The sequence below is a fragment of the Phascolarctos cinereus genome, unplaced genomic scaffold, assembly GCF_003287225.1.
Source record: "Phascolarctos cinereus isolate Bilbo 61053 unplaced genomic scaffold, phaCin_HiC Scaffold_4;HRSCAF=312, whole genome shotgun sequence".
In the NCBI taxonomy this organism is placed as follows: domain Eukaryota; kingdom Metazoa; phylum Chordata; class Mammalia; order Diprotodontia; family Phascolarctidae; genus Phascolarctos; species Phascolarctos cinereus.
In genome coordinates, this window is record NW_027555847.1 from 56,112,390 (window position 1) to 56,139,289 (window position 26,900).

The 26,900-nt window shown below is 45.2% G+C and overlaps 1 protein-coding gene across 5 annotated transcripts in view; it reads left to right on the forward strand.

Moving 5' to 3' along the window:
* Positions 1 to 26,900, forward strand: part of IFT122 (intraflagellar transport 122) — a 73,960-nt gene that overhangs the window by 41,309 nt on the left and 5,751 nt on the right. For 3 of the 5 annotated variants that reach the window (XM_078152216.1, XM_020981099.2, XM_020981097.2), the window contains 9 exons: positions 1,426 to 1,566; positions 4,887 to 4,940; positions 7,855 to 8,016; positions 18,072 to 18,238; positions 20,044 to 20,215; positions 21,469 to 21,571; positions 22,844 to 22,984; positions 23,961 to 24,058; positions 26,696 to 26,796. In XM_078152216.1, the coding sequence (XP_078008342.1) occupies positions 1,426 to 1,566; positions 4,887 to 4,940; positions 7,855 to 8,016; positions 18,072 to 18,238; positions 20,044 to 20,215; positions 21,469 to 21,571; positions 22,844 to 22,984; positions 23,961 to 24,058; positions 26,696 to 26,796 (1,139 nt within the window). The remainder of the gene's footprint in view (positions 1 to 1,425; positions 1,567 to 4,886; positions 4,941 to 7,854; positions 8,017 to 18,071; positions 18,239 to 20,043; positions 20,216 to 21,468; positions 21,572 to 22,843; positions 22,985 to 23,960; positions 24,059 to 26,695; positions 26,797 to 26,900) is intronic. The other 2 variants (XM_020981101.2, XM_020981098.2) reach the window with 1 other exon arrangement.

The window sequence follows — 26,900 nt, forward strand, 5'->3', positions numbered from 1 at the left end:
AGATGATTAAAGAAATACAGGCATGAAGGAACAGGGGCCTGAATATTGAGGGATGAAAGTAAGATTGGAGATGAGATCAGTCAGTCATTCAATTAGCGTTAGGGTGGAAGAATCACTAGGGCTTTTACTAATTAAATAGGTAAGTGAAGGAGACTGGAGATCAAAAATAACTGCAGTTTTGAGCTTGGATCCCTCAAAATAAGGTTGGCTTCAATGACAGAAATGAGGGCTGGGCTGGAAACAAAATGGGGGGCTCCGTTTTAGAAGTACGTAGTTTGATTGATGGCAGGACTTACAAGTGGAAATGCGCACTAGGATGTTTGGAGATGTGGAGCTCTTGGGGGAGATGGCAGGGCTGCAGACAGAAACTTTGGAGTTGTCTGTGAAGAGGTAAAAGCTCTGAGTTTTCCCAAGGCTGAAGATTAAACCTTAAGAAGTTACTAGATTTAGGAAGTGGGAGAAGGGAGAAGGGCCAGCCAAAGAAAGCCTAGTGGGCAGAGAGCTTGGGAGTCTGTAATGACCACTTGCTGAATGTCCTAAGGGCATCCGTGTTGCAGGGAGGCTTGGCCTGCATTCCTTACTTCTGAGGTCCCTCCAGCTCTGAGAGTCTGATTCCCCTGAGGTGAGAATCTCATTAAGGGCGGGCCTGGCCAGTGATACCAGGTGATCACAGGGGTACAGGGAGCATGAGGACTCAGACAAGGCCATCAGATTTCCACTCCACATGTCAAGCAGAGGCCAGCCAGTGTGACGGAGGCATGGCCACCCATCACATCCCTGCTGAGCCGCAGTACAAGTCAGGCAGTATGCATCCCCACGTCCATTTCTGACTTGGCTCTGTAACCCGGGATAAGGCACTCAGCTTGACTGTGCTTTCTGCTCTCCCTGCAGAAGAGCGGTGCACTTCCTTAGATGTGCCTCTTGCCTCCTAAAGTTGTTATTAAGGCATCAGATTCAGAGGACGGCATTGCCTAGGACCTCCAGGTCAGGAGTCTGGATTTGTATCCTGTCTGTGTGACCTTTGCTAAATCATTTAACATTTGGGGGCCTGTTTTCCCTTTCTACAAAATGAGGCTCACACCAGCTGCCCTGCTTTATGAGGATGATGATAAATATTTCAGTAAGCATTTACTAAGTGCCTGCTATGGGCCAGGCACTGTGTTAGCTCTGGGGATGCAGATAAGAAACAGACAGTTCCTGCCCTCAAGGAGCTTAGAAAAATTAAATGTACGTATAAAAATGCTTTCAGTTCTTGAGGAGGCAAAGTGTAAATACATGCATTACTTCTGTTATGGTTATTATTTGTAATTAAATGCTTGAACTCCTGTGAAGAAAGACAGTCTTGTAAATGTTACTTTTCCCTTAATTCTGAAAACAACCTTTTTCTTTCCCCTTTGACAATTGTCTTTCAATGAAAACCTGCAGTCTGCCCCAATGTACCAGTACTTGGACAGAAAAATGTACAAAGAAGCCTACCAGATTGCTTGTTTAGGTGTGACGGACGCAGACTGGAGAGAGCTGGCCATGGAGGCATTAGAAGGGCTGGAATTTGAAACAGCTAAGAAGGTAAAGTATTTAATGGCGTGTCAGAGGTCTCGACTGGCTGCCCGCTGGACCACTGACAGCATTAAATCCATGTGCTATTTGATGGGTTTTCAATGGAACCCTTATGAAATGAGGCCAGCTTTCTTCACATGGTACTAAATGTGGATGCAGAAACCGTTGTGTCCTCAGCTTGCAAAAAAGAGAAATGTCCTTGCTCCCTGCTTAGCTTCAGAGCAGCACAAGTGTCGTTCATGCATTTGAATCACTTTGTTGTTTACTTGTGTAGGAAATACTAAGAAATAGCTTTTTTAGAAAAAAGCCGACCAAGGTTGTTGTCTCCGCTTCCTCTCCTCTCACTTCTCTGCCTCTGGTAGTCTGGCTTCCGATCCATCATGGATGAGCACCCTTCTCTCCACAGTGGCTAGTGATCTCTCGATTGCCAACTCCGATGGCCTTTTCTCAGTGCTCATCCTTCATGACTGTCCAGGAGGACTTGACATTAGTGACCACCTGCACCTCCCAGAGACTCTTCTCTTCCCTTGGGTTTTCATGGTACTGGTCTCTCTTGGTTCTCTTTCTACCGGTCAGATTGCTCCTTGGCCTCCTTTCTGGTTCATCATTCATATCCCCTCCTGGGCTCTGTGCTGGGGCCTCTTCATTTTCTCTTTCACTTGATGACCTCATTAGCTCCCAATTATGTCTCTGCAGATGATTCCCAATCTCTACATCCAGCCCTAGTCTCTCTGCTGAGCTGTAGTCCTGTGTCACAGTCAAACTGGGTGTCCTGTGGGCATCTCCACTTCAGGATGTCCCAAGCAGAACCCATCTTTGCCCCGAGACCTGCCTCTCGTGACTTCCCTGTTTCTCTTGAGGTGCCACAATCCTTCTGGCTACTCAGGTTGGTAACCTTGGAGTCATCTTCAGCCCTTCACTGTCCCTCACTCCCACCATATGTGCTCAGTTGACAGGCCTTATCATGTCTGCCTGCACAGCAGCTCATGCCTCCATCATCTTCTCTCCATTCACAGGGCTGATGCCCTCGTTAAGGCCCTTGTTACCTCTCTCAGATGAACTCTTTTAACAACCTACTCACTGGTCTCCCCTCTCTGATCCGTCTTCTACACAAGGACCAGATAATGTTCCTAAAGCATTGTTCTGACCACATCACCTCCCTGCTCAGGAAGTTCCCATGGCTCCCTCTTGTCTCTAGGGTCAAATACAGCATTCTCTCCTTAGCATTCAAAGCTTTTCACCATCAGACTCCAGCTTGCCCTTCCAGATTGATATGCCTTTCTCCCTTTTCCAGCCAAACTGGGACTTGTGTGAAGACTCACAAATTACCGTATTCCATAAACCGTCTCCTTCCTGGGCATGTTTGCCCTTCAGTACAGGCCGTGATGGAAGTTCTCACTACAGTTTGTCCTGATTCAGCAGCAGTGGAGTAAGTGGAAGGACTTCCCCCAAAACCAGGAACACAGTTTCCCTTTTATCACTGCCCCATAAACCCTGGATTTAGAGTAGTTTTTATTAAGCTAGTAACTTGTCTATAGATTATAAAACTTGAACACTTTGTCCCAGAGCCCTGTAGATCTTCCTTGTTCAGCCTCACAGAGTGAAGATGGTGTATTTAGGGGTTAGTGTAAGAATATCAAAGTGCCTACGATGCCTTACATATGGTAGGTACTCGATAAATGTTTATGGGCTTGAACTGTTGAAACTAGAAATGGGGGTGGGGTGGGCATAAGCCCTCTGGTGATGGCTGTGTTTGTCCACTAGATGTCGGAGAAGAGCTGCTTTCTGAAAGGTCCTGCCTCCTCATGGACTTTGTGCAGGGTCTCCATGCCCCTGCCTCTGTACCTGGGATGGTGAATACTGGGACAGAATTGTGGAAGATGTCTTCCCACTTAAAACCCTGAGATCCAGGCAGTCCCTAAGTTTGCAGCTTAGGAAACTGAGGCTGGAGGCAGTGGGCATGAGCAGAATGTTACTGAGTGATAACGAGCAGGAAGTCCCTCTGGATGTCCCATGGGTCACGGGTCAGTGGTAGAGCCAGCCCCAGCTTCTCCTGGGCTGAGCCCCAGGCCAGGGCCTGAGCTCTGAGGAGAGCTTATGTGGTACGTAAGGTGGAACATGGAGGGGAGCCTTCCCTGTCAGCTCCAGGGATAATTTTTTCAGGCCTTCTTTGGGCATTTTAGAGTGGAAGACATAATAACACTGATGACGGTAATAATAATGACGGCGCTTATATAGTGCTTTAAGGTTTACGAAGCACTTTGTACGGGATCTATCTTTTGATCCCATTAACAGCTTTCTGAGACAGGCGTTGTCCTCTTCACTTTACACAAACTGAGGCTCAGAGAATTTAAGTGACTTTTCTAGGGTTGCACAGCTAGCAAAGGTGTGAAGCAAGACTCAAACTCAGGCCTTGTAAGACTCCCCGCTCTGTTCCCTGCTCAGACTAGCAGCCTCCTGCAGGCGCATAGAAGCCACAGATCATCGGTGTCCTTGTGAACCATTTCAGATCCTAGGGCTTTTGTTGTCCTTAGTTTGTGCCATCAAAATCCAAGTGAGGGATTTGAGAGAAACACGGCCAAATTTAGGAAAAGAATGACATAAGAGATTCTGGATATTTCTGCCAGTAGAATGGGCTGTGAAACGTTTGCAGAAGTCTGTGGGTTAAAGTGACTTGCTTTATTACAGATCTCCGGCAGGAGCAGAACCATTATGGTTTGTGCAAGGCTCTGTCTCTTGGGTAGTTTGAGTGATAACATTTTTCTCCATTTGCTAGAAACCATCTTTATCTTTTCTGACTTTCTTCCTCTCTCCCTCTGCGCTTGATAATGTGTTTTCCCCCATTGCACAATGTTTGCTGAGTTGTCAGGTAAAGACATCTGTCTCCTGGTTTTCCTCTGAGTCTCCAAGATGTACTTGCTGTCTTTTATCACTCAGTTACATTTTGCTCACCTCTACTCTGATGCAAGCCACTTCTCTTTACAAAACTCAGCAAGGCAGTACGTTTTTTCCCCATTGGACAGGGATACTCCCTAGTAAATAGAATCACAGAATGCAGTATCATAATTTTGTTTCATTTAATCCCAAAGGGACTGATCTATCCAGATCTCTTTCTCTGTTTCTTTTATAGGATAATCCCAGGGATAAAGGCTAGTCTCTCCAGGAGGTATAGCTTACATGAAAACTCAATGATTAATCATTACCTGCTCCTTCTTCCTTGTTGCCTTCCTAAAACCCGGCTTTCTGCCACAAAGCAGTTACAGACATTTGGAATGCACAAACAACTGACTTTGTTTCTTTTCTTTTTTTTTTTCCCTCCCTTCCTTTAGGCATTTACCAGAGTACAAGATCTGCGGTATTTAGAACTGATTAACAGCATTGAGGTAAAAGACTAGCTGAAGTACCCCTTCTTCTCAAGAAAGTGAGTTATGTAGAGGCAGCTCTCTTAGCAGACAGGAGAATTCTGAGCAGCATGGCTTGGCTTCTATTTCTGCTTTATGCATCTGTGTGTCATCAGAACCTGGTATGGTAAAATAATCAAATGGTTTCATGAGTGGATGACTCCAGGAATCCCCAAACCTAAGTTCTATCCCCAGCCCACTTCCCCCACCCCCCAATTCTCAGGATGATACCATGCAAACAAAGCATTTAAACTCATGGGCCATGGGGTTAATAGTATGTAAGAAGGGACCCTGGAGCTCAGGGAGCATGCCTTATGTATCTCAATATCTCTCCCAGTGCCGCCAACTGTGTTGCACACTTTAAGCACTTGCCATTTGTTGAATGGATGAGCCACAAATGTGTATTTTATTCTGAAAAAAATTTTCTATAAGTATATGAGTGTATAATGCATTTGAATTTTTAAATGGTGACAAGCTGTAGAAAAACAAAGGAGATATACACTGGGCCTTCCATAAAAAATGCAACTTCCTACCCACCCATCAGGAGAACGTGTCTGCAGAATTGTTTTTCTAGGAGTAGTGACAGATTCGCATTTGTCCATCCATACGGTGTGCTCAGTTTCTTCCCACCAGTGACATGCATTATACCAGATAACTTTCAGGATTCGAGATTGCAGTCTGTGAGTGTGGAATAGTTTTTCCTCTGTGCAAAAATAACTGGCCCGTGTAAAGATTGAGCCTGTCACCTTGGCCTCATTAACACTGTGCTCTGTCTAACTCAGCTCACTGACGAAGGCACCAAATAATACTCTTAGGCAAAGAGCATTGATTAATGGATCGATGTCCGTTAGTGTCCTGCCTCACAGCCCTGTCCTGTTTCACGTTTTTATCATTGGCTTGGATGAAGCCATGAAAGACATGCTTCTGTAATCTATGGGGAACACAGAGCAGGGAGAGATAGCGAATGCATTGGGTGACAGAATTGGAATACCCAGAGATCTTGATAAGACCAAAACAATGGCCCAAAGCTAACAAAATGGCATTGAATAGAGATGAATGTAGAATCCTACCCTTAAGGAAAAAAAGGCTGCACAAATGTAGGATGTGGGAGACCTGAATTAACAGCAGGTCATGGGAAAGAGATCTAGTTTTAGTTGAGTGCCAAGTCAGTGTGATCAGCGATGTGGTTTGGCTGCCAAAAATGCTAGAGCAGTCTTAGACTGCATTAATAGGAGCGGCCAGGAAAAGTCCCACTGAACTCTGTACTGTTCAGCCCACATCTGCAAGACTGTTCATCTTGGGGTGCCATGCTTTGCAAGTGACATTGATGAAATGGAATGTGTCCCAAGACGAGGGGATGAGAAATCTCATGGAGAACAGTTTAGGACCTGGGGATATTTACCTTGGAGAAGATAACTGGGCGAGATGGGAGGATGGGACATGATCCTTGTCCTCCAAGTACATGGGCTGTTATGTAGAAGAAGGATTGATTAGACTCACTGTTTTATCAGGGGATAAGATGAAGTTGCCCAGATAGAAGTTACACAGAGGCAGATTTCAATTTGGTGGAAGAAACTTCTCTGTAGTGGGAGCCGTCCAAACAGGGAATGGACTGGCTTATGAAGTAGTGAGTTCCTTGTCACACAAAGTGAAAGGCTATAATACAGTTAAGAAAAAACGTGCGAAAGAAACTATTGGAATACCCAGTGTTATGAATACTTTGTCTACATAGCACTGAATATTCTCTAACACAGGAGGAGAAAGGATGTGATATATGTCTCTCCGTGGTTTCTGTGGGAATACTTGATAACAAAAGCATCACAGGCAACAAAGTTTTTAAAGAAAATGTGCTTTGTGTCTTCATCATTAAAAATTTCTTTACTTGTTTCTTTTTGTGTGTGTGGTTGGAGATTTATTGGAACGTGAACGTCATAGGCCTTCTAATCTCGTTCCCTCCCTGGGTCCCTGCTTTGAAACAGCCAGCCTGCTGTCTAGTCCGAGAATCAGAGGATCTAGAATTAGAAGTGGGGAAGCTGCGGCCTCAAGGCCGTAGTGGTCCTCTAGGTCTTCAAGTGTAGCCCCTTGACTGAATCTAAACCTCGCAGAACAAATCCCCTTCCTAAAGGGATATGTTCTGTAAAACTTGGACTCAGTCAAAAGGCTGCACCCAAGGACCTAGAAGGACACACGTGGCCTTGAGGCCACAGGTTCCCTACCCCTGACTCTAGAGAGTCTGACAACCACAGAACCTCAGTGTCAGGAGGAACTTGTAATGAATCTGGGCTGTTGTGGGAGGAGTCCTGGATTTGGAGTTAGGGGAGCTTGGTTTAAATCCCAACTAGATTACCTTGGGCTAGTCACTTCCCTCTCTGCCAGATAAAGGGGTCAGATGAGAGAGTCTCTCAGCTCCCTTCTATTCATGTGACTTTCAGAGGCCTGATCTTCTGATATCTTTTCCCTCTGTGGTTACTTCTATCATTACCTTTCTCCACTGCTCTCCAAGCCCCTCCCTCCCCTGCACACCTCTGCTGAGTTAGCCAGACCTATGTTGTATTTATGGGTATTTGTCAGGGCCTCACACAGAGCCTCCTTTACACATTTAAAGGCCTCTCCTTGAAAGAAGACACAGGAGAGCCATCCTAATGAATTTATGCAGCCCACATGGCAGGCATTTACACCTCCATGATCTGATTGTCCTCTTTGGATGTTAACTTGCCTTTGTTGTCAGGCATTCCCACCAGAAATCTGGGAAAGAGACGGGAATGCACCATTGTCCCCTCTGGGTTCCCAAGGGAAAGCCCGGGAGGGTACCTTGAAATAGCTCTGTCTAACCTTTGTAAAGCCTGCTTCCTGGCTGGGCTGCGGAGCCCATTTCCTGTGCTGCTAATTTTTCCAGGAGAGGAAGAAGCGTGGAGAGACCAACAATGAACTGTTTCTAGCAGATGTTTTTGCCTACCAAGGAAAGTTCCATGAGGCTGCTAAACTGTACAAACGCAGTGGACACGAGAATCTGGCTTTGGATATGTACACTGACCTACGGATGTTTGAATACGCAAAGGTAACCCTCACCAGGGCCAGTCCTGATGCAGCAGGCAATGAGAACTCAGTAGTCCAAGAGGGCTGGGGGCAGGTGGTACAAACGGATTCCCAAAGGTCCTAGAAACTCTGATTGACAGACCCAGAGAGCGCTACTAAAAGTTGTCAGGACTGATGTCAGGCCCTCGCAGGATGTCACTTGGGGTATCTCTTGGCAGTTGGGTTATCGGGGAGATCCCCCAGGGCGTTTTCTATATTGGGTGGTGGAGGTCCGTGTTGAAAACACAGATGAGTTTCTGCCCAGTTCCAAGGGTGATTACGGATTGAGATGGATTCCTCAGGGCACGTGGTAAGATGAGGCTCCTCACTTTACAGCCATACCATGGAGATGGTCATGGGTTGACTGTGCAGCCAAGACTCGCTCTTGTGCTTGGAGGGGCTTGCAGATGTCCCCTTCTGTTTAATGCTCCAGCAGTGTTGGATTCAAAAGGGCCCTTTGCTAAAATCTGGCTCTGACTAGCTCCCAGCAGCTTCAGTGAAAATTGGGTCCAATTAAGGAATGCAGAGTCATTCAGAAGGATGGCGAATTGCAGTTTAGCGTGTAACCCAGGGCTGGAATTACCTTTTAGCACATTGAATAACATTGACTGCTCTGTGAATGGGTACAATCTACCTTTACCTCGAATGGCAGAGGGGGTGTCCAAAGATTGTTAAATGAACCAGATGTGACCACCAATTAGTTGTTATTAATAGTAATTATCTATCTCACAAATTTAAAGTGGACATTATTCCCGCTTTTTGATTTTCTGCTTTTGAAGGCCTCCCCACTTTTTCCTTTTCTCCCTGATTCCTTCATAGAATCCCTCAGATCACACCAGTTACATTCCTATGGCAAGAGTCAATGGCATTTGGGGATTCTAGGGTTTCTGTTATTGTACCTTGAATATAGATAATAGGTCTAAGAGTTGTTTTTCATTATCATCAAGGTTAATCCTAGACACATTGTGAAGCAGGTGAAGTTTCCTTTGGTGCCTGTAATCCCTGCTCCCTAGACCCTCCCTCTTTCCCCCAGCCTTGTTATTGTCTCCTGCTTTAAGGGTTCAAGAACCTCATGTTTTTTCATACCTTGCTATGATCACGGAAAGTCAGTTAGAAATACCTTAAGAATCCTCAAGCGTGACCCGTTCCCAAGCAGGAGACTCCTCTCTACCCCATTGCCAATAGGTGGTCATCCAGCCTTTGTGGAATGACCACTAGTGATGGAAAACTCACAGCCTTCTGAGGCAGCCTGTTCCACTGTTAGACAACTCTAGTTGTTAAGATATTTTTCCATCTATTGGGCCAAAAATCTGCTTTTCTGCGAATTCCACCCTTTGTTCTTAATTCTACCATTCAGGGCCAAGTAAAACAAGTCGAATCCCTCTTCTGCATGACAGCCTGTCACATGATTCCACTACAGACATCCATCATGTCTCCCTTAAGTCTTCTCCTCTCCAGGCTAAACATCCCCAACTGATCCTCCTGTGGTGGGCTCTGTAGTCTTCTCACCCTTGTCTGCACGTGGTTCAGATTGTTAGTGTCTTTTCTTAAGTGCGGTGTCCAGAAGGGAACAGATTCCTCGGACCAAGGCGGAGTCCAGTGGGAACATCACCTTCCTCATTCTGCACGCTCTGCTTTTGTTTAATTCCAAGGCTCTATCAACCTTTTGGCTGCTGGGTGACATTACTGATTTCCTCCTGGGCTTGTAGATACAGAATCGCAGAACACAGGTGGCCTCCGCCATTCCAGTTGCCCTCCTTTAGCTTAGCAATGTCCTTCCCAAGTTGTGATGTGCAGAAGTGAATATAGTACTGCAGATGTGGCCTAATCAGGGAAGGACAGTGGAACTGTCACTTCCTTAGCCCTGGGAATTAAGCCTTTCTTGGTGCAGCCTAGGATTGCATTAGCTGTCTTGTCTGCTGTATCATAACATTGACTCTTATTGAGCTTACAATCCGTTGAAACCCTCAGATCTTTTTCAGTTGAACAGCTGCCTATTTACGCCTCCTGTATTTGTGAGAGCAGTTTAAAAACTGAAGTGTAAGTTTTTATATTTATGTCTATTAAATTTCTTATTGGATCTGACCCCGTGTTCTAGCCCATCATAATCTTTTTGAATCTTGACTCTATCATGTAGTGTGTTAGCTGTGCCTTCTGGCTTCTTGTCGTCTGAAAATTTGATGTGCCTTTTTTCAAGTCATTGATAAAAATGTTAAACAGCACACAGCCAGGCGCAGGTCCCCAGGGTGTTCCACTGGCCACCTTTCAGCTTGATACTGAACTTTAATTAGTTCACTTAGGTTCAGCTGGTTTTGAATCTCCTTAATTATATCTTCATCCACACCGTATGTCATCTTGTCCACAAGAATAACATGAGAGAATTTGTCAGATGCTTTGCTGAATTCTAGGTAAACTGTGTGCTGTTGCCTTAATTATTCATTTAGTAACCCAGTCCAAAAGAAAAATGAGGCCACTCTGGCATGACCTGTCCTTGATTAAAGTATGTTGGCTCTTGGTGATCACTTCTGCTTGTAAAGATTCATCCCTTTCGTGTGATGGAGAAGTTTTCCAGGAATCGGAGTCAAATCCATGAACTTAGAGTTTGTGAAGTATATTCTCTTCCCTTTTGGAAAACGAGGACCACGTTTACCATCTCCAGCCCAGCGATTCTTTCCCTTTTCTCCACCATCCTTCTCCATTCCCTGACTTTGACTCAGCCATCACACCTCCATGTTCTGATGACGTGGTTCATGTGGGCCTGGTAATGAGCTCGCCACTGGCAGCAAGCTCCTCTCTTATCTCCATCTTTAATAATTCCCTCATAGCCATATTTTATTTTGTCCATTTTGGCATGTTATTAAATTGTTATTAAATCATTCTCCTTAGCAAAAAGACCCAGAAACAATAAGCATTGAGCAGCTCCACCTGTCCTCTGATGACTGTTGTCATTGTGCTACCATCCCTGAGCGCTGGTCTGTCCTCTCTTTGCTACCCCCCTTTCCCCAATGGAGGGCATTTTAAAGGGCATCTTAGATTGTCCTCAGCTTTATTTATTGGCCTCAGTTTCCCTGCCTTGCCTCTCCCCTCTTCCTGCCAACACGCAGTTGTCAAAGTGGTTAAGTGCAGCTCTGACCAAGTCACTGGCCCTACCCAGTGAACCCCACTGGCTCCTTACTGCCTCTGGGATCCGATGCCGACTCCTTCGTTTGGCTTGTGTGGCTCTTCACCAAGTGCCGTCACCCATCTTTCCTTTCTTCTCAGGCTCTGCTTCCTTTCCAGTGCAACAGGCCTTGTTGCTGCTGTTCACACCTGGCATTCGCCATCTCTGGGCCTTTGCATTGCCCTTCACACACCAGACAGAGCGGCTGAACCGGGATGTGCTCTCCCTAGTAATTCTGTCAAACATTGCGCTGCCTTTGCCTGAGCACACTCCCTCCTCATGGCCGCCTCTTCAGAACTGCTCAGGTACCACCTTGAGCATGAAATTTTCCCGATCCCCTCAGCTGCTAGTGCCCATTTACCACGCATTTACTTTGTACACACTTATTTAGTCTCATGTTATCTCCCCGAACAGAAAGAATGTAAACCCCTGTAGGGCAGGGCTGGTTTCCTTCTTGTTTTCGTATCTCTCGCTTCTGGTGCCAAGAAGGCCTTGATTCAGTGTTTATTGTTGATGGATGCATGCAGAGCATTCACACGACTGGTCCTCGTTGTGATAGAGGGTGGCACTGTTGTTTTCACCCTCCAAGGCCAGGTCACACTTTCGTCTTTGGTACTTCTTTTGAAAAATGAAGCTGGCCGATGAATCTGTTCCCTGTGCTTTCTTTTCTTCACTCTCTTTAGACAGCTTCCCTCCTGTCTTTATATCCCCAGTTCATAGCACAGTGCTTGGCACATTGTAGTGCTTGATGAATGCTCGTTGATTTATTGTGTGATTGATTCCTCCTACTCAGAATCAGTGGGGGTTTTTTTTGTTTTGCATTTTCAGAATTCCCTCCTTGAGAGTTTCCTGTCCTTCCTCAGCTGACTTCCTTCTGTAGAATTTTAGGTTATAGGGTCTTACTTATCTTTCTTCTGAACTCGTTGAAATCTGTACTTCCCAGATCTGAGGTGCATGTCAGACTGGACCCAGCCTTCCTCTTATTATTTGTTATAAATTCTAAGATGCACTGGTCGCTTCTCCTCAAAGTTCCCATCATTTCTACCAACCAGTTTCTCCTTGTTAGTAAGAATCAGGATCGCTATTTAATTTCCCCCGACTGGTCCCCCTTCCTTTAGAGGGCTGATATTATCATTAAGAAGTCAGGAAAGTATTAGCGGCTCTGCTTTTGGCAGCGAGCAAGTCTCAAGAAATGCTTGGATAATCGACATCCCCTCTGCACTTTTTCTTTTTTTTAAAGTTGTCAAGGTTCCGTGACTCTACCCTCATTCTTAAACCCCTCTCTCCTTTCTTCCTATCCTCACCTGTTTCCCGTTTGGGTTCTGTCTCTCTCCTTCTATGTCTCTCTGTCTTTCTCTGTCTCTGTCTCCCCCCACCTCTGTTTTAATTCTAAACAAATACCAAATAAATTGAGCATTTCCATTATAGAACAAAGAAGATCGTACATGAAATTGTAACCATACCTAGGTTTCTTTTCCTTGTCTATGTCTTTTTTTTTTTTTTGGTGAGGCAGTTGGGGTTAAGTGACTTTCCCAGAGTCACACAACTAGTGAGTGTTATGTGTCTGAGGCCAGATTTGAACTCAGGTCCTCTGGACTCCAGGGCCGGTGCACTATCCACTGTGCCACCCAGCACCTAGCTGCCCCTCTTACTATGTCTTAACAACATGTCTGGGTTCTTTTGTTTTCCCAGCCGCCTCCCTCTTTTCAAGTCCTTCTCCTCTCCTCCTTCATCTGATTAATGCATCTCCACCACATCCTTTTTGGCCCCTCTGTTCTCTTTAAGTCCTCCTCAAATCTTTCTCCTTCAGCTTGAGGCCTTCTTCCTTCTCCCGCAACTTCTCAGATTCTCACAGCATTACTCTCCCCATATTCAATTTCTGCTCATCTTCACAATTTGAAAGTCTTCCAAATCCCCTTCACCTTTCAAATTACTTTTTCTTCAGCTCAGATTCTCCCATGAAAACTGTAGTTTAGTGCTCAGTTTTTTGTATAAACTGTATTGAACCACAGTGATCCAACCTTGTACTTATGTAGGTGACTTTTTTTATCCCAAGGGTAGGGCCTTACACATATTCTTATTAAATTCCATCTTAGTAGAATCAGTAAACTCTCTGGCTTATTGGGAAATTGTGGGATCCTGTTTCTTTCCTCCAGTGTTTTAGCTATTTCCCTTCTCTTAGCTCTCTGTAATCAGAATGTGTGATAAGCAGGCCTCCTGTGCCTTCTTCCAAGTCATCCATGAGAATATTAAATAAAATGAGGACAGAGACGTAGAGCACTGCACTAAAGACCTCTCTCAGGTTGATTTTAATTGTCAGTCTTGGAATCCAGTGGTGTAACCAACCTCCAGTCCCCCTGAACATCTAGTTGTCATGAAAGACTGTCAAAAATGTTGTGTGCAAATTCAGGCATACTGTGTTTCCTGGCACACTCCTCGCCTACGAATTCAGTAACCTTAGAAAAGGAAACAAAATGAGTTTGGTGTGACTTGGTTTTGGTTTTTGTTTTGTGTTTTTTGCCCAAAAGAGAGTTACTAATGGCACTTCTTTATTATTGACAAGAGATATGAATGGGATGCTATAGGTTTCCAAATCTGTGTCCAAATTAGGTTCATGAGGTGCTAGTATCCCATATTTATGTAGTATGGCAGCTCCAAAGGTGGCTTCCCAAATTTATGTTTTTTACATAGGAAAAGACCTATATCTGATGGGTGTTGGAGATGCTCCACCTCTTGGAGGGGTGCCAGGCTAGTGTCTGGGGGAATCAAAGTGTTATCTGTTACCTGTACTATATGCTTTTGGATATTTGAGCACAAAAATTGCCTGAGAGGGATGACAATTCCAGTCCAGAATATTTGCTAATTTGGTCAAAGTTAGTTAACAAGGGAGTATAGGATGCAAAAGTCATATGTCTGATGCTACGTGTTCTGTGATAGTTTATCTTTGAAGTTAAGGGGGGGAAAGAAAGAGATCTTGGTAGAAAGCAAAGGAAAATTAACACTTACTGTGTGCATGTCAATGATCTCGTGAGTTCCAAGAAAGTGATTTTGGATTATTTCTCAAGTGAGGATTCAAAGGCTGTATAAAAATACTTAGGACATTAAAAAATTGGGATTTTAAATTTGAAATGCTAACTCCGATTCAGTAGAGTAAGGGAAAATACATTTCTAATACATAGATTCTCAGAAGGGGGTAGAACTTCCTATTTATTAATATTACTGTATATAAATATGTATATATTTAAATATATGTATAAATATGTCTGTCTTTTGTCTATATTCTAGAACAAGCACTATTGAGTCATTTAAATTCCACAGAAGTCACAAAAGTCTACCCATCAATCAAATTCATGTTTTGAACCCTGGTGGTTTTCTTTTCTTTTTTTTAAACTCCTCAAAAACTTTATTATTAATTAATTTATTTATAACATTCTTTTCTTTTTAAATTTTGAGTTCCAAATTCTCTCTCTCCTTTTCACCCCCACCCCTACCCACTGAGAAGGCAAGCAATAATATCAGTTATACATGTAAAATCATACAAAACATATTTCCATATCAGCCATATTGCAAAAAATAGCCCAAAAAAGTGAGAAAATTATACTTCCGTTTGCATTCAGAGTTCATCAGTTCTTTTTCTGGAGGTAAATAATTTTCATCATGAGTCCTTTAGAGTTGTCTTGGATCATTGAATTGATCAGGATAGCCAAGTCTTTCACAGTTGATCATCGTTACAACATTGCTGTTACTGTGCACAGTGACCTCCTGGTTCTTCTCGCTTCACTTTGCATCAGTTCAAATAGGTCTTGCCATGTTTTTCTGAAACCTCATCATTTCTTATAGCACAATATTCCTTCATAATCCTATGCCACAGCTTGTTCAGCCATTCCCCTGTTGATGGATATCCCCTCAATTTCCAGTACTTCACCACCACAAAAAGAGCTGCTATAAATATTCTTGTATATATAGGTCCGTTTCCTTTTTCTTTGATCTCTTTGGGATACAGACTAAGTAGTGGTGTTGCTAGGTCAAAGGGTATGCACAGTTTTATGGCTCTTTGGGCATAGCTCCTAATTGTTCTCCACAACAGTTGGACGAGTTCACAACTCCAGCAGAAGTGCATTAGTGTCCCTATTTTCCCTCATCCCCTCCGCATTTGGTGTGAGATAGGACCTCATAGTTGTTTTAGTTTTCATTTCTCTAATCACTCGTGATCTAGAGCATGTTGATTTCTTCTTCTGAAAACTGCCTGTTCATCTCCTTTGACAGTTGAGTAGCTGGGGTGATGTGACTTGTTCTTGATGAACTTAAATCAGCCATTTGACCTGCTCATATTTTCCTTTCTAAGTATTCACAAGCCATAAACCAAAGCCTCTAATGGTTCCTGTCCCATCGTGGATTCAGGTACTCAGTGCCACTTTTATCTCTCCAAATCTGTTATCCAGAAGGAGCTGACAAAACTAATTCACACTAAGGTGTAAATGACCACAACCAGTTTAGTTAAGATGAAACTTGTGAACAGGAAACCTGGGAGCATCAGAGCAGAGTCAGGGAGCTTTGGAAAAGCCGAGAAATCCCTGGTTTCTAGTCCTGGCCCTGTCGCTAACCAGCTCTGTGGCCGTAAGGAAAGCTCTCCTCCTCATTGGCAAAGTGAGGGGCTTGGACCAGCTGGTGTCAGCGCTCCTTCTGCGTGCTAATGGAAGATTCTGGGTTACTCTTCTCCAGGGGATCTGCATCTTTCTTTTTGTATGGGACAAAGCCAGAAGCCTGATGATAGATAGAATTTGGGTTTTCAAGAAGCAAGGTATTTTGGGGGATGTATCAGACACCTTCTTCACATGCCTGAAGTTCTATTGTGTCAGCTGCTATAAAACTAGCGCTGACCATCACGTTCAGATTCTGTGCTTCGATCTCCTGACCATGCCTTAACTTCTTCTGCTGTATCAGATTCATTTATCTTTATATTTTTCTTTCCCCTGTCCACCCATAATACTTCACCTAGAAAATATAGCTTATTCACATTCCATGTGGCACATCTGCCTATAAATGTGAATTCTTGGGGGCTCCTTTTTGTTTTTAAGTTTTTTGACCAGAATTCAAAGTGGATTGTTTCTCATTCAGCTCCTTTCCTGTATCACAGTTTGCCTTTGAGAAAATGTATACATACGCATTATGTTTTTTGGGGAATGTGGAATACATAGCTTATTAACATAGCATATTTTTGTTTATTCACAAATTTGCTTCTCAGGATTAAATCTGTTTTTCAGAATTTTAAAATTACATTCCTACATAGAAATTAATTGTATGCTTTCTGGATAACTGACATGTTTATTTGGTGATAAAGAGGATAATAATGCTTTTAAGTCTTTAGTGTGTCCTTATCAAAATCACTAAGAATGAAAAACACTGTTTAGTCTCATTCATCATTCAACACAGCCTCTTTCTGTCTACTGTAAGACAAAGTCTTCACCTTAACCCCTAGATAGAGTGTAAATTAGGCCCATTGAACCAAGTGTCCCTTGGAAACGCAGTATAGTAAGCGCTGAGCAAACAGCTTAGGATTCTGAGGAATACAAGTCAGATCTTCCCAGATTGGAGAGCAGAACTGTAGTTGGCCACCTCTGTGAAGACCTCATGCTTCTTCCGCGGAAGTATTCCTCAGAAGCATAGACCAAGACAGTACCCTCAGACTAGTTCAGGATTCAGATTTATGCCACCTCTCTCTTCCATTATGGTGACCGAGTCCATTGAGCAGGCACTAGGATAACTCAGAAGGAAATGCAGTCTCTTGTGCCCTACTGTTTTAGTCCCATTTAATTGACCAGATAATCAGTTGTTACAGCTCTGTGTAGAGAATGTAGATTTTACTTGGAAACTGAGCCTGCCTCTATTATCCTCAGACAGTCATTAACAGATAATTGGTGGTACAGCAAGAGCACACTGAAAGACCATTCCTTCCCCTTACCTCCTTTTCCACTTTGGAGGTTGTAAAATCAACTCATCTTCACATTCCCTAAAAAACATAATGTGTATGTACACAAAGGTAGAATGCTTCTTGTGGGCCCCTAGGCAATAGTCCCATCAAGGTAAATGGTGACCATTTTTCACATTATTATATTATTAATAATAATAATAACCACAACCACTCCCATTATTAAAACACATTAGAAAACACTTTCGTCACAACAACTCTAGAGGCATATAGGACTAGTATTATAATTCCCATTTTATTGATAAGGAAATTGAGGCCAGGAGTACTTAAGTGATTGCCTGAGGTCACCACAACAGGGAGTAGCAGAATTTGAGTCCTAGCTGAGATCTTCCAGCTATGTATCCAGAACAGTCTTGTTTTTCCTTGCTACCTCTAGATCTCTGCTATTTCTTTATTATCTACAGTTTCCCTTGGAAGCCACACAAAAGTTAATAATTAAAGTGAATTTTCAGTGTGCTTTGACTTCATGTGTTGGAGAAATGATATATATTCATGTGCATATGCTCTGCCTAACCCACTGGGTGGTTGTGAGGATCCAGTAAGATAATAGATGTGTAATATGTGTTGCCCGGCAGATTGTGTTCTATTATTATGTAGTGACTTGTTGACCATTCATTTCATAGGACTTAACGGGATAAATGCTTATTAGACAGGGGAAGGAAAGGCTTTGGGTCCATGTCTGTTCCTGTGTGGGCCCCAGGTGCCTGCGGACCATTTTTTCCCCCTCCAACCTCCCGCAGCTTGCTCATGCAGCATGGTTTTTTGGGTGGTGTGGTTTGCACTGGGATCTTTAATGCCTAAGTGATCCCTCCCTTTCTCAGATTTTGGCAGCCTGACGTGATGTGGTGGCAGGAAGTACTAAAGTGTTGTGTTTGTTTTGCTTCCTCAGGATTTCCTTGGCTCTGGAGACCCCAAAGAAACCAAGATGCTGATCACCAAGCAGGCCGACTGGGCCAGAAATATCAACGAGCCCAAAGCTGCAGTGGAGATGTACCTCTCGGCAGGAGAGCATATCAAGGCCATAGAGATTAGTGGCGATCATGGCTGGGTGGACATGTAAGGTTTCCACTTTCAAGCTTTGGGCGTGTCTGTCATCTTGTGTCAACTCCTTAGGTTCTGACCAGACAGGGGGAAAATGGGTATTTCTTCAAAGAGTATCAGGTCCCCTTCATCCTCATGCATCCTAGGAAAGTGAATTCCAAGACTCAGAGCTGTGCAGTAAGCAGCAGCTACCCCTGAAGGCAGAGTGAGATGAATGGGGAGACGGCAGACCTGGAACCATGGCCTTGGGCACAGAGCTAGTGGTATTAAAGGTTACCAGTGTCACTGGCTGGGCAAGTATGGTGAGGTAGAGCTAGAATGAATGTGTCTCCTGTTGTGCTCGGGTCCCCACCTTAACAGCCACCTAGCCTTCTGCATCCTTTCCCCTGGTGTAGCAGTTTCTAACAGAAAAGCTACAGGCTGAGATGCAGCTTTTAAGTGTTAAGATCCGTTTTCATCACCAGGAAGGTAGTGCTCTAAAGCTTTGTAAGAGCCATGTGGATTTAGGGTACCCTCTCTCCTATCAAGTGATATTTCTCAAGTACCTCTGAAAACATTAAGCTCAGAGGAGAGGCTTTAAACGTATTTTTTATTTGTCCAAGTCTTAAAAAGTACCACTTTGTGGATGTTTCATTGGATGGAGGGGCTGCCTCTGTCATATTTGTGTCTTAATGTGTCCTCTCTGCTGGAAAGAGCTATTTTTAGGTGTTGCTCCTCTCCTAAGTGCCGACTGGCATAACCTTAAGGCAGGACTCTTATAGGAGGCATCTCCAGAGACAGCTGCCTCCCTTCCTTCCTTCCTGCTAGAGGGTAGAAGCAGGGATCATCTCTGTCCATGGCCTCTTTTCTCCAGAAGAGTCGGTCTTACTCAGGGAGCGCCAGCACATCCTTTTCAACCTTGGCTCTCTTCACCTGCGGGAGAGAGGTGGTGAGATGACATACAGGCCGTCTCCTGTCACTGGTGGGCAGTTGGGTCTGACTAGGAGAGGAGGGGAGGTTTTCTTTAAAGGGCCCCCTCTGTCCTCTGGTTCAAAGGGCAACCCAGACATCCACTTCTCCCTCTTTGATGGTGACTCCCAGTGGGGTAATGAGGTGTCACATCATCCTCCCCCTTTTCCAGTGAGGATTGAATTAGATCTTGTTGGATGAGTTGGCCACCCATGTGGAATTTAGTTATGTTGGCTTTTCCAAAGAGAGTGATATCATTTCATGATTAACTGTGCCTTCATTATTCATCTTTACCGAGTGGCCAGATGTACCCCAGGTATTGCGCTAGGGGTATGACAGGGTGGATCTTTGCAGAGACACACCAAAGCAGCCACACTGTCTAGGGAGTGACTTGGGAGAGGCGGTGGGGTCTGGTGGAAAGAGTACTGACTTGGAGGTCAGGGGGCCCGTGTTCAAATCTTGCCTCCATCACCCACTCCCTGTATGACCCATCACCTCTCTGGGCCTCAGTTTCTGCATCTGTGAGATGACAGGGTTAGACTAGCTGACCCCTAGGGTTCCTTCCAGCTCTGAGTCTGTGACCTTGTGGCGACTCCTCGGCAGAGTCTGTTACTCACAGAGAGCCTTGGAGGTCTTTGAGGGCCAGGTGTTGTGTGGTTGCATCCGCCCTGGAGGGTTTGTAGTCTAAGTACCCAGCTAAGTGCAGCTTTTCTTCCTTCCTCTGAGAGGTGAAGAACAGAGGGTGTCCTGGGCCGCTGCCACACAGGCAGGTCTGAGGCTAGCAGTGGTAAAGCTGGGATTGCAGCTCCCGGGGCAAGCCCTCTGCCCGCCACTGGGCTGTCGACACCTGCCTTCCCTCTTTCCATCGTCAGCTTAATCGATATCGCCCGGAAACTGGATAAAGCCGAGCGGGAGCCCCTGCTGCTATGTGCCTACTACTTCAAGAAACTGGACAATCCTGGCTATGCAGCGGAGACGTACCTGAAGATAGGGGACCTGAAGTCCCTGGTACAGCTTCATGTGGAAACTCAGCGTTGGGATGAGGTGAGGACAGCTTTGTTCTGGGCGCCAGGGCGCCCGGTGGAGACTGTGGAGGGTGCCTCGGCTGTCCTCAGCCGAAGAAGCTGCTGGGGGGAGAGGACAGAGGGGGCTTTGCTGGGTGGGACGGGGAGCAGATTAACGGCCCAGGTTGAGGATATGGGGCTTTGCCACTAGGTGTGCGGCTCTGTGCAAGCCACTTTCCTTCCTGGTCTTAATTTTTAAAATTAAATAGTTGTGGCTGCCTGGTTTCCATAGCAGCCTCTTTAGAAGTTTCCCTGCCTGGGGGCTACACCTGTGCCATTCATAAGCCAGAAGCACCCCCACTGTTCTCAGGCACAGGCTGGTTCCTGGCCCCCTCTGACCCTGGAGTCCCTGCTCCATTGGCTTGGGGGGGGGGCAGGAATGAGCAGAGCCGGGTGGAAGGGCTCCTGGTGCCCTGAAGCCAGCTGGGTCCGCTTGTTGGCACGCTCCAGCATTCTCAGTTGGAGCCTGTTGGTGAACATGGACATTTTCTGGCTCTGTGCAGCTCTCTCTGCTGACCACGTTTGTGGAGCAAGGGGGTCTAGAGTCAGGGAAGAAGAGCTCACTGAGTTAAATTGATGAGGCAATTTTTCAAGAAGCCTGAATGATGGCATCTTGGAGCACTCCCATCCAGACCGTGCACCAGGCAGTTCTTGGTTACCTTGTAGTTTTCTGCTCCAGCTTATTTGTGGTTGACTGATTCCTTTTCTGGAGTGCATGCCTCAGGAGCTAATGTTTCAAAGGCGGAGAGAATGGGGCAGAGGGCGGGACTTTACAGTTGATTCTGGGGCTCGGGAGAAATGGCTAATCCGCCCCCCCAGCACCAGCCACAGTTATCAGTCAACAGATAATAAGCAGCGGTGATGATCATGTCAATTATATTTCCTTAGGTGTCAGATTCAATTAAAAGAAATCTGTTTTCAGCGCTACCAAAGCCCACGCAAGCCCTCAAAATAAAACGTTTCCGATTTGGTGCAGCTTCTGTGGTCCAGAAACAGACTGTGTTGTTATTGAATCCGGTCTCCTGCATATTGCTGTTAATTGCCTTTTGTTTTCAAAGAGCCTGTTTTGTTTTTGCCTTTCTGGAGGCAGGGAGGAGGGGAAAGAGTCCCTCCCCACGCAGGCTTGTCATGCTGGAGAAATCTGACAGCTCCATAATTAATTCAGCCAAGTACAGTGTTTTCACAGGACAAAATAAGCCGGTTCATTAAGAACACATTTGCTCCTTCTTGTAGGCCTTTGCTTTGGGTGAGAAGCACCCTGAGTTTAAGGACGATGTCTATGTGCCCTATGCCCAGTGGCTGGCAGAGAACGATCGCTTTGAAGAAGCCCAGAAAGGTAGGCCACTGTTAGTAGCAAAAGTCCAGCTTTCAGACGTGGCCTTGGCCCTCTCACCACCTGCCCCGGTATCGTGGATCTTGTATTTCATCATTCAGGCAAACGCCTGAATTCACTCTTGGCTTCTGTTCATGGCTCCGCTTTGAACCATTTCACCACCTTTCCTACAGAATGGGTGTCCTCTGGGTAGCGCTTGCCAAGGTGGGGCGATTTTCTGCTCTCGGAAGTTTCACGAGGGGGCTTATCCCACTTCAGTGGGGAGGCAGGAGATCCTGGGAGAGGAGAGCCAGAACAACAACCGCCACTGTTCTGTTGAAAATAGGTGCACGTTCTATCCCACAGCGTCTCATCTCTGCTTAGATACATTCAGGAGCTGTCTCCTTACTTTACAGAGGGTTTGTGAGGATGCAGAAAGAGTGACTTGAGTGGTTTTGAGGCATTCTGAAGGACGGGGTGTACTCTCAGGATGTAAGCATTTCCAGAGCACCCAGTTGCTGAAGTATCTCCATGTTTGGGCAAAACATATCAACCTATCCATCTGTCTGTCTCTGCATTTCTAAGAATCCATCGCCATAGTAACTTGGTGCTCCAACAAGACACTTGAGGCAGAATTGGAACAAAGACAAGAGTCTCTTTCCTTTCCTTAAAATGAGTTTGGACATTGTCGGTTCCAAGGGGGCATATCCCGGGTGGAGGCGTTCTCTCTGTGGGACTCAGGTGAAAAGCCTGTGCCAGAGAGGGTTCTCATTCGGTATCTGTAGATTTTGATGTACCGTCTGAACCAGCTTTTCAGATCCCAAAGATGCCTCTGATAAGGACAGGCAGGAAAATAAGCCATCAAGCCCAGAGGCACCAGCCTTCAGGTTTGGCTCAGCAGCTAGGGGGACGAGACAGCCTGGAGATCAACAGAAGCTTAATCTTTGTGTGAAACCTGCCACGACATGGTTGGAGCACGAGTTAGTTTAAAAGGCCCCTTAGCACTGAGCTCTCTGGCCACCCTCGTGTAAAATCTGGGTGCTGTTTCTCCCAGTTACAAAGGAACCGCTAGCTGGACTCGGGGGGTGGGCTCTCACTACTGGTATTTGTTGATGTAGGACCTGGAGATGACCTAACGGGGACCCAGTATCTGTAGATGCTTTTTATAGATGCAGATGTAGTTGGAACAACATGCAAACCGGGATTCCCCATTTTCGAGGCCTCATTCTGTTCCCTGTGAAATGCCATTTCGGCGACTCGATTGCATCACCCACCCTGGCGTTTTGCTTCCTGCAGCGTTCCACAAAGCTGGCCGTCAGGGCGAGGCAGTCAAAGTGTTGGAACAACTCACTCACAATGCTGTGGTCGAGAGCAGGTTCAATGATGCAGCGTATTATTACTGGATGCTGTCCATGCAGTGTCTCGATATAGCTCAAGGTAAGTAAATAGGAGAGGGCAGGCCTGTTTCACCTACCCCCACTCCAGCATGGAGATAAACACCCAATGAGCTGTAACATTTTAATTAAAACCCAAGGCTTGTTTATTGCCTGTACCATCTAGAACCCTGTGCGGAAGCATAATCTGGCGTGTCATCCTTTTCCAGTTTGCCTGTAAGCATTAACAAATACCTGAATGCCATGCTGAGGTTATAGCCGAGAGCCCTTACCCTGCATGCTAATTCAGAACATTTCCTTCCCCAGCAGGGACCTGTAGCTGCAACCATCTGAGCACCAGTTTTTTGTTATGTGTTTTTTTTTTTAATAAAAAGAAAAGCAAATCACATGTAATAACGCACTGGAATTTTTTATTTGGCTTTTATGGGCTACAGAGAAAAATTGCTGCCTTCTAGCATTGGTACTGTTCTAGAAGGTCTTTCATAAAAGGATGGCTTTGAATGAATGGTGGTGTTCAGGGAAGGAATTCTTCTCCGTTAGGCTAAGAACAAAGCGAATGATTTGCTTGTGCCGTCTCTTGGTGCTGCCTTTGCATTCAAGAGGGGAGGCACAGAGGGATGCAGGACAACATGACAGTGGATGATGTGGGACATTGCCCATCCTTCTGCTGCCCTGACAACCCAGCTCCTTCCGTGGAGGATGACTTTGACCTGTCCCTACCATGGTGGGCACTGTGCCGAATGGGCATGACAAGGGGCACTCTCTTGATCACTTGGTGTTCCGCCATGATCATTCTAGCTAAGATTCCTTCCCTAACTTGAGCTGCCCAGTTCTTGAACCATCAGACACAGACTTCCCTCCTGCCACATCTTTAGCCTCAGGGTCAGCCTTCAAAGAACCACTTTTATCACCAGTGCTTCTTGTCTGTCCTTTGGCCCGTTTTTCCCTCTGTGGTCGAGTTGGAGGCAGCTGGGAATTTGGTGTGATTGATGTTCTCCTGCTTGCTTCCGTGCCTGCAGCAGACCGAGGCCAGAAGGAGGAGATGCTGGTCAAGTTTCACCACTTCCAGCACTTGGCTGAGCTGTACCATGTGTATCACTCGATTCAGCGCTACACGGTGAGCTTTTGGTGGGCTGGGGAGTGGGGCTTACTGCGCTAGGGGCTCCATTCACTTTTACTGAGCAGCATACACACGAGATACACAAGAAACCAATTTAGACATAAGGAACTGCTGAGTAATCCCGACTGCTTTTTTAAAAAGTATTCTTTAAAAATCTTGGGGGGGTTTTTTGTTTGTTTTGCTCCTAGTAGATTTTTTAATTGGTATGTAGCTAGAATTCTGGAGTGAAAATATAAAGTGCTGGCAATCCAGGCAACCTAGAAGTGTTGGTCTCTTTTTTTTTTTTAAGGTTTCTGGAGATGCAAATTCCATATTAAATGCCTCCATTATTTAATTCCCCTCCTAGTCAAGAAGTCTTCAAGTCTAACCAGAATCTTAGATTCCAGGCCCAGCAGTGCTACTTACTTACTGTGACCTTGGGCAAGTTACTTTATGGGCACATAAACTTGTTTTTCCTCAGTTTTCTTCTCTGTAAAATGAGGTGATCAGAAGTGCCACTGACTCTAACATTCTATGAATCTTTTCATTGTAAGCCCATTTCCTCAACATCATCTTTATAACTACCCTAATTCCTCTTCAACTTTTTTAGTGAAGATGATTTTTTTCATCTCTAATCATTTTGGTTCCTCCTATCTGCACCTTCCTCAGTTCTTTCATGTTCTTATTAAAGTGTGGTGAGCCAAAGTGGACAACTACTTTTCTTGTAGTTACTCTACGCCCTCAGAAAGTGGGCCAAGGATTGCTCTAAGACCTTGATGGCACTGGTGTCCTTGAAATACCCATTCAGACCCTGGGCCCTGCGGGGTCTGATCCCTTTTCTCGATTTTCCCTGTCAACCACCATAAGTCTCTCAGTCTCTACCAAGGGTTCTATGTTGGGGGTGAGTGGCGGGGAAGGGAATCACCAGATGTTCATCTGAACTCAGTACATTCTCAGGGACTGATGTCTTCATTGGATTCAGTAATCATTAATTAAGCTGAAAGTGATACATTCCTTGCCCTTAAGGAGGTTATATCACTAGTGGGATGTGGCATTATTTCATTAAGCGGTAAAAAGAAACAAGATTTGTAGTTTTGTTGCTTCTTTTTCATGTACCCAGTAACTGGTCTTCAGAATCAAGTCCAACAAAAAGCGTTTTTTAGGCACTCGTATGTCAGGCACTGTGCTGAGTGCTGGGAATACAATCACCTGTACACACTTCCTGTGTATCTACTTTGTGCCCTGTTGTAGGCACTGGGCTTCCTGTGATCTGGCCAGCTGTGCTACATTAAGGTGTAGCGAGTGCCACCCACTTGGGTCCTGGGTGACCTGAAGTGTTGACCCGAGGTCGGGCTCCTCTTGTGCTGGGGGTGGGGCTGTTCCACAGGAGCCACAGGGTCCAGTAAACAGCATCTTCCTCTCTCCCAAACCAGTATTCAAGGAATGTGGGAGTGCTCTGAAAATGGACAGCCCAGCTCCTTCCTTGAGAAGCCAGAGGGCAAGGCTTCTTTCTCAGAGGGCAGGGCTACTCAGAGAGGTCACACTTAGTATAGCCAAGGTAGAACCTGGTTTTTATGCCCAGTGTTAGCCTGGCAAAGAAAGCAACCTCAGGGTAGAGGTTTTCATTAGAACTTTTCTTGTGGAATTAAGTTTTTTTTTTCAATTAACAAGCATTTATTTTCTCTCTTTCCTACCTCCCTTATAGAAAAAATTTCAGCAAAATCCTCAGGGTAGGATTAAGGCAACATTTTACTGAGTCCATAGAAGAAGTTAGAAATTCAGTACACATTTCTTAAGTGCCTGCTATGTTCCCGCTACTGTTCTGAGCACTGGGGTGCAAATAAGCAAAAGGAAGATGGTCTTTGCCCTCAAAGAGCTTGCCATCTAAGGGGGGGGGGGAAGCCAGGGCACCAAAGAAAGAGGGAAAGAGGGCGGGGCCCCCAGGGTGTGTCTGGCCGGGGTGACTCCGAACCAAGCAGAGTCACTGATAGGAAGTGTGCTGAGACACCCTGGAAAGATAGAATGTCACGGAGGAAGCCTTTGAAAGTTCAGACTGGGGGGCAGCGAGGTGGTGCAGCGGATAGAACACCAGCCCTGAAGTCAGGAGGACCTGAGGTCAAATGTGGCCTCAGACACATGACACTGGGCGAGTCACTTAACCCCAAGTGCCTCCCTAAAAAAAAAAAGCAAAAAAATAGAAGTTCCGATCGGTTTGGGAGAAGACCTTAAAACTTAGTGAAAAGCCCGAATTATTGAATATTTTATAAAGGAATATAGTTGTATTACTATCTAGGGTCCACAACAGTTCCAACTAACTGCTAGCCAGGTGTGGCCAAGTAGGGGGCTTGGCCTGGTTTACTAGCATCAGGCTTATCTAAAGCATAATTAAAAGCATATATGTGCTTACAAAACAATCAGTGTGCCAAATTCCTTCAAAATGGTTTGTTTCAAGAAGTCAGTAAGGCCGACCTCTCCTTAGAACCTTGTTTATATAACAGATTTGCCTACTAAGGCCTTCCATACCTAGGGCCAATAGAGTTTATCACAGCCTGTATCAAATTATCTCAGAATTCAGCAAAATGAAGTCTAGATCTGATAGGCCATGGATTTAACGAAGGAATTTAACTCTCTTTTTTTGCCCTTTTCTTGCTGCAGGAGGAGCCCTTCAGTTTTCATCTTCCTGAAACTCTCTTCAATATTTCCAGATTCCTGCTTCATAGCCTGTCTAAGGAGACACCCTTGGGTATCTCTAAAGTGTATCCTTGCTCTATGGGTCTGAACAAAGCTCTGCCTCACCCCCTGGTCCTGATTGCCCATAGCTCTTTCTTTTAGAGCACTTTGCAAACAAAACCATTTATCT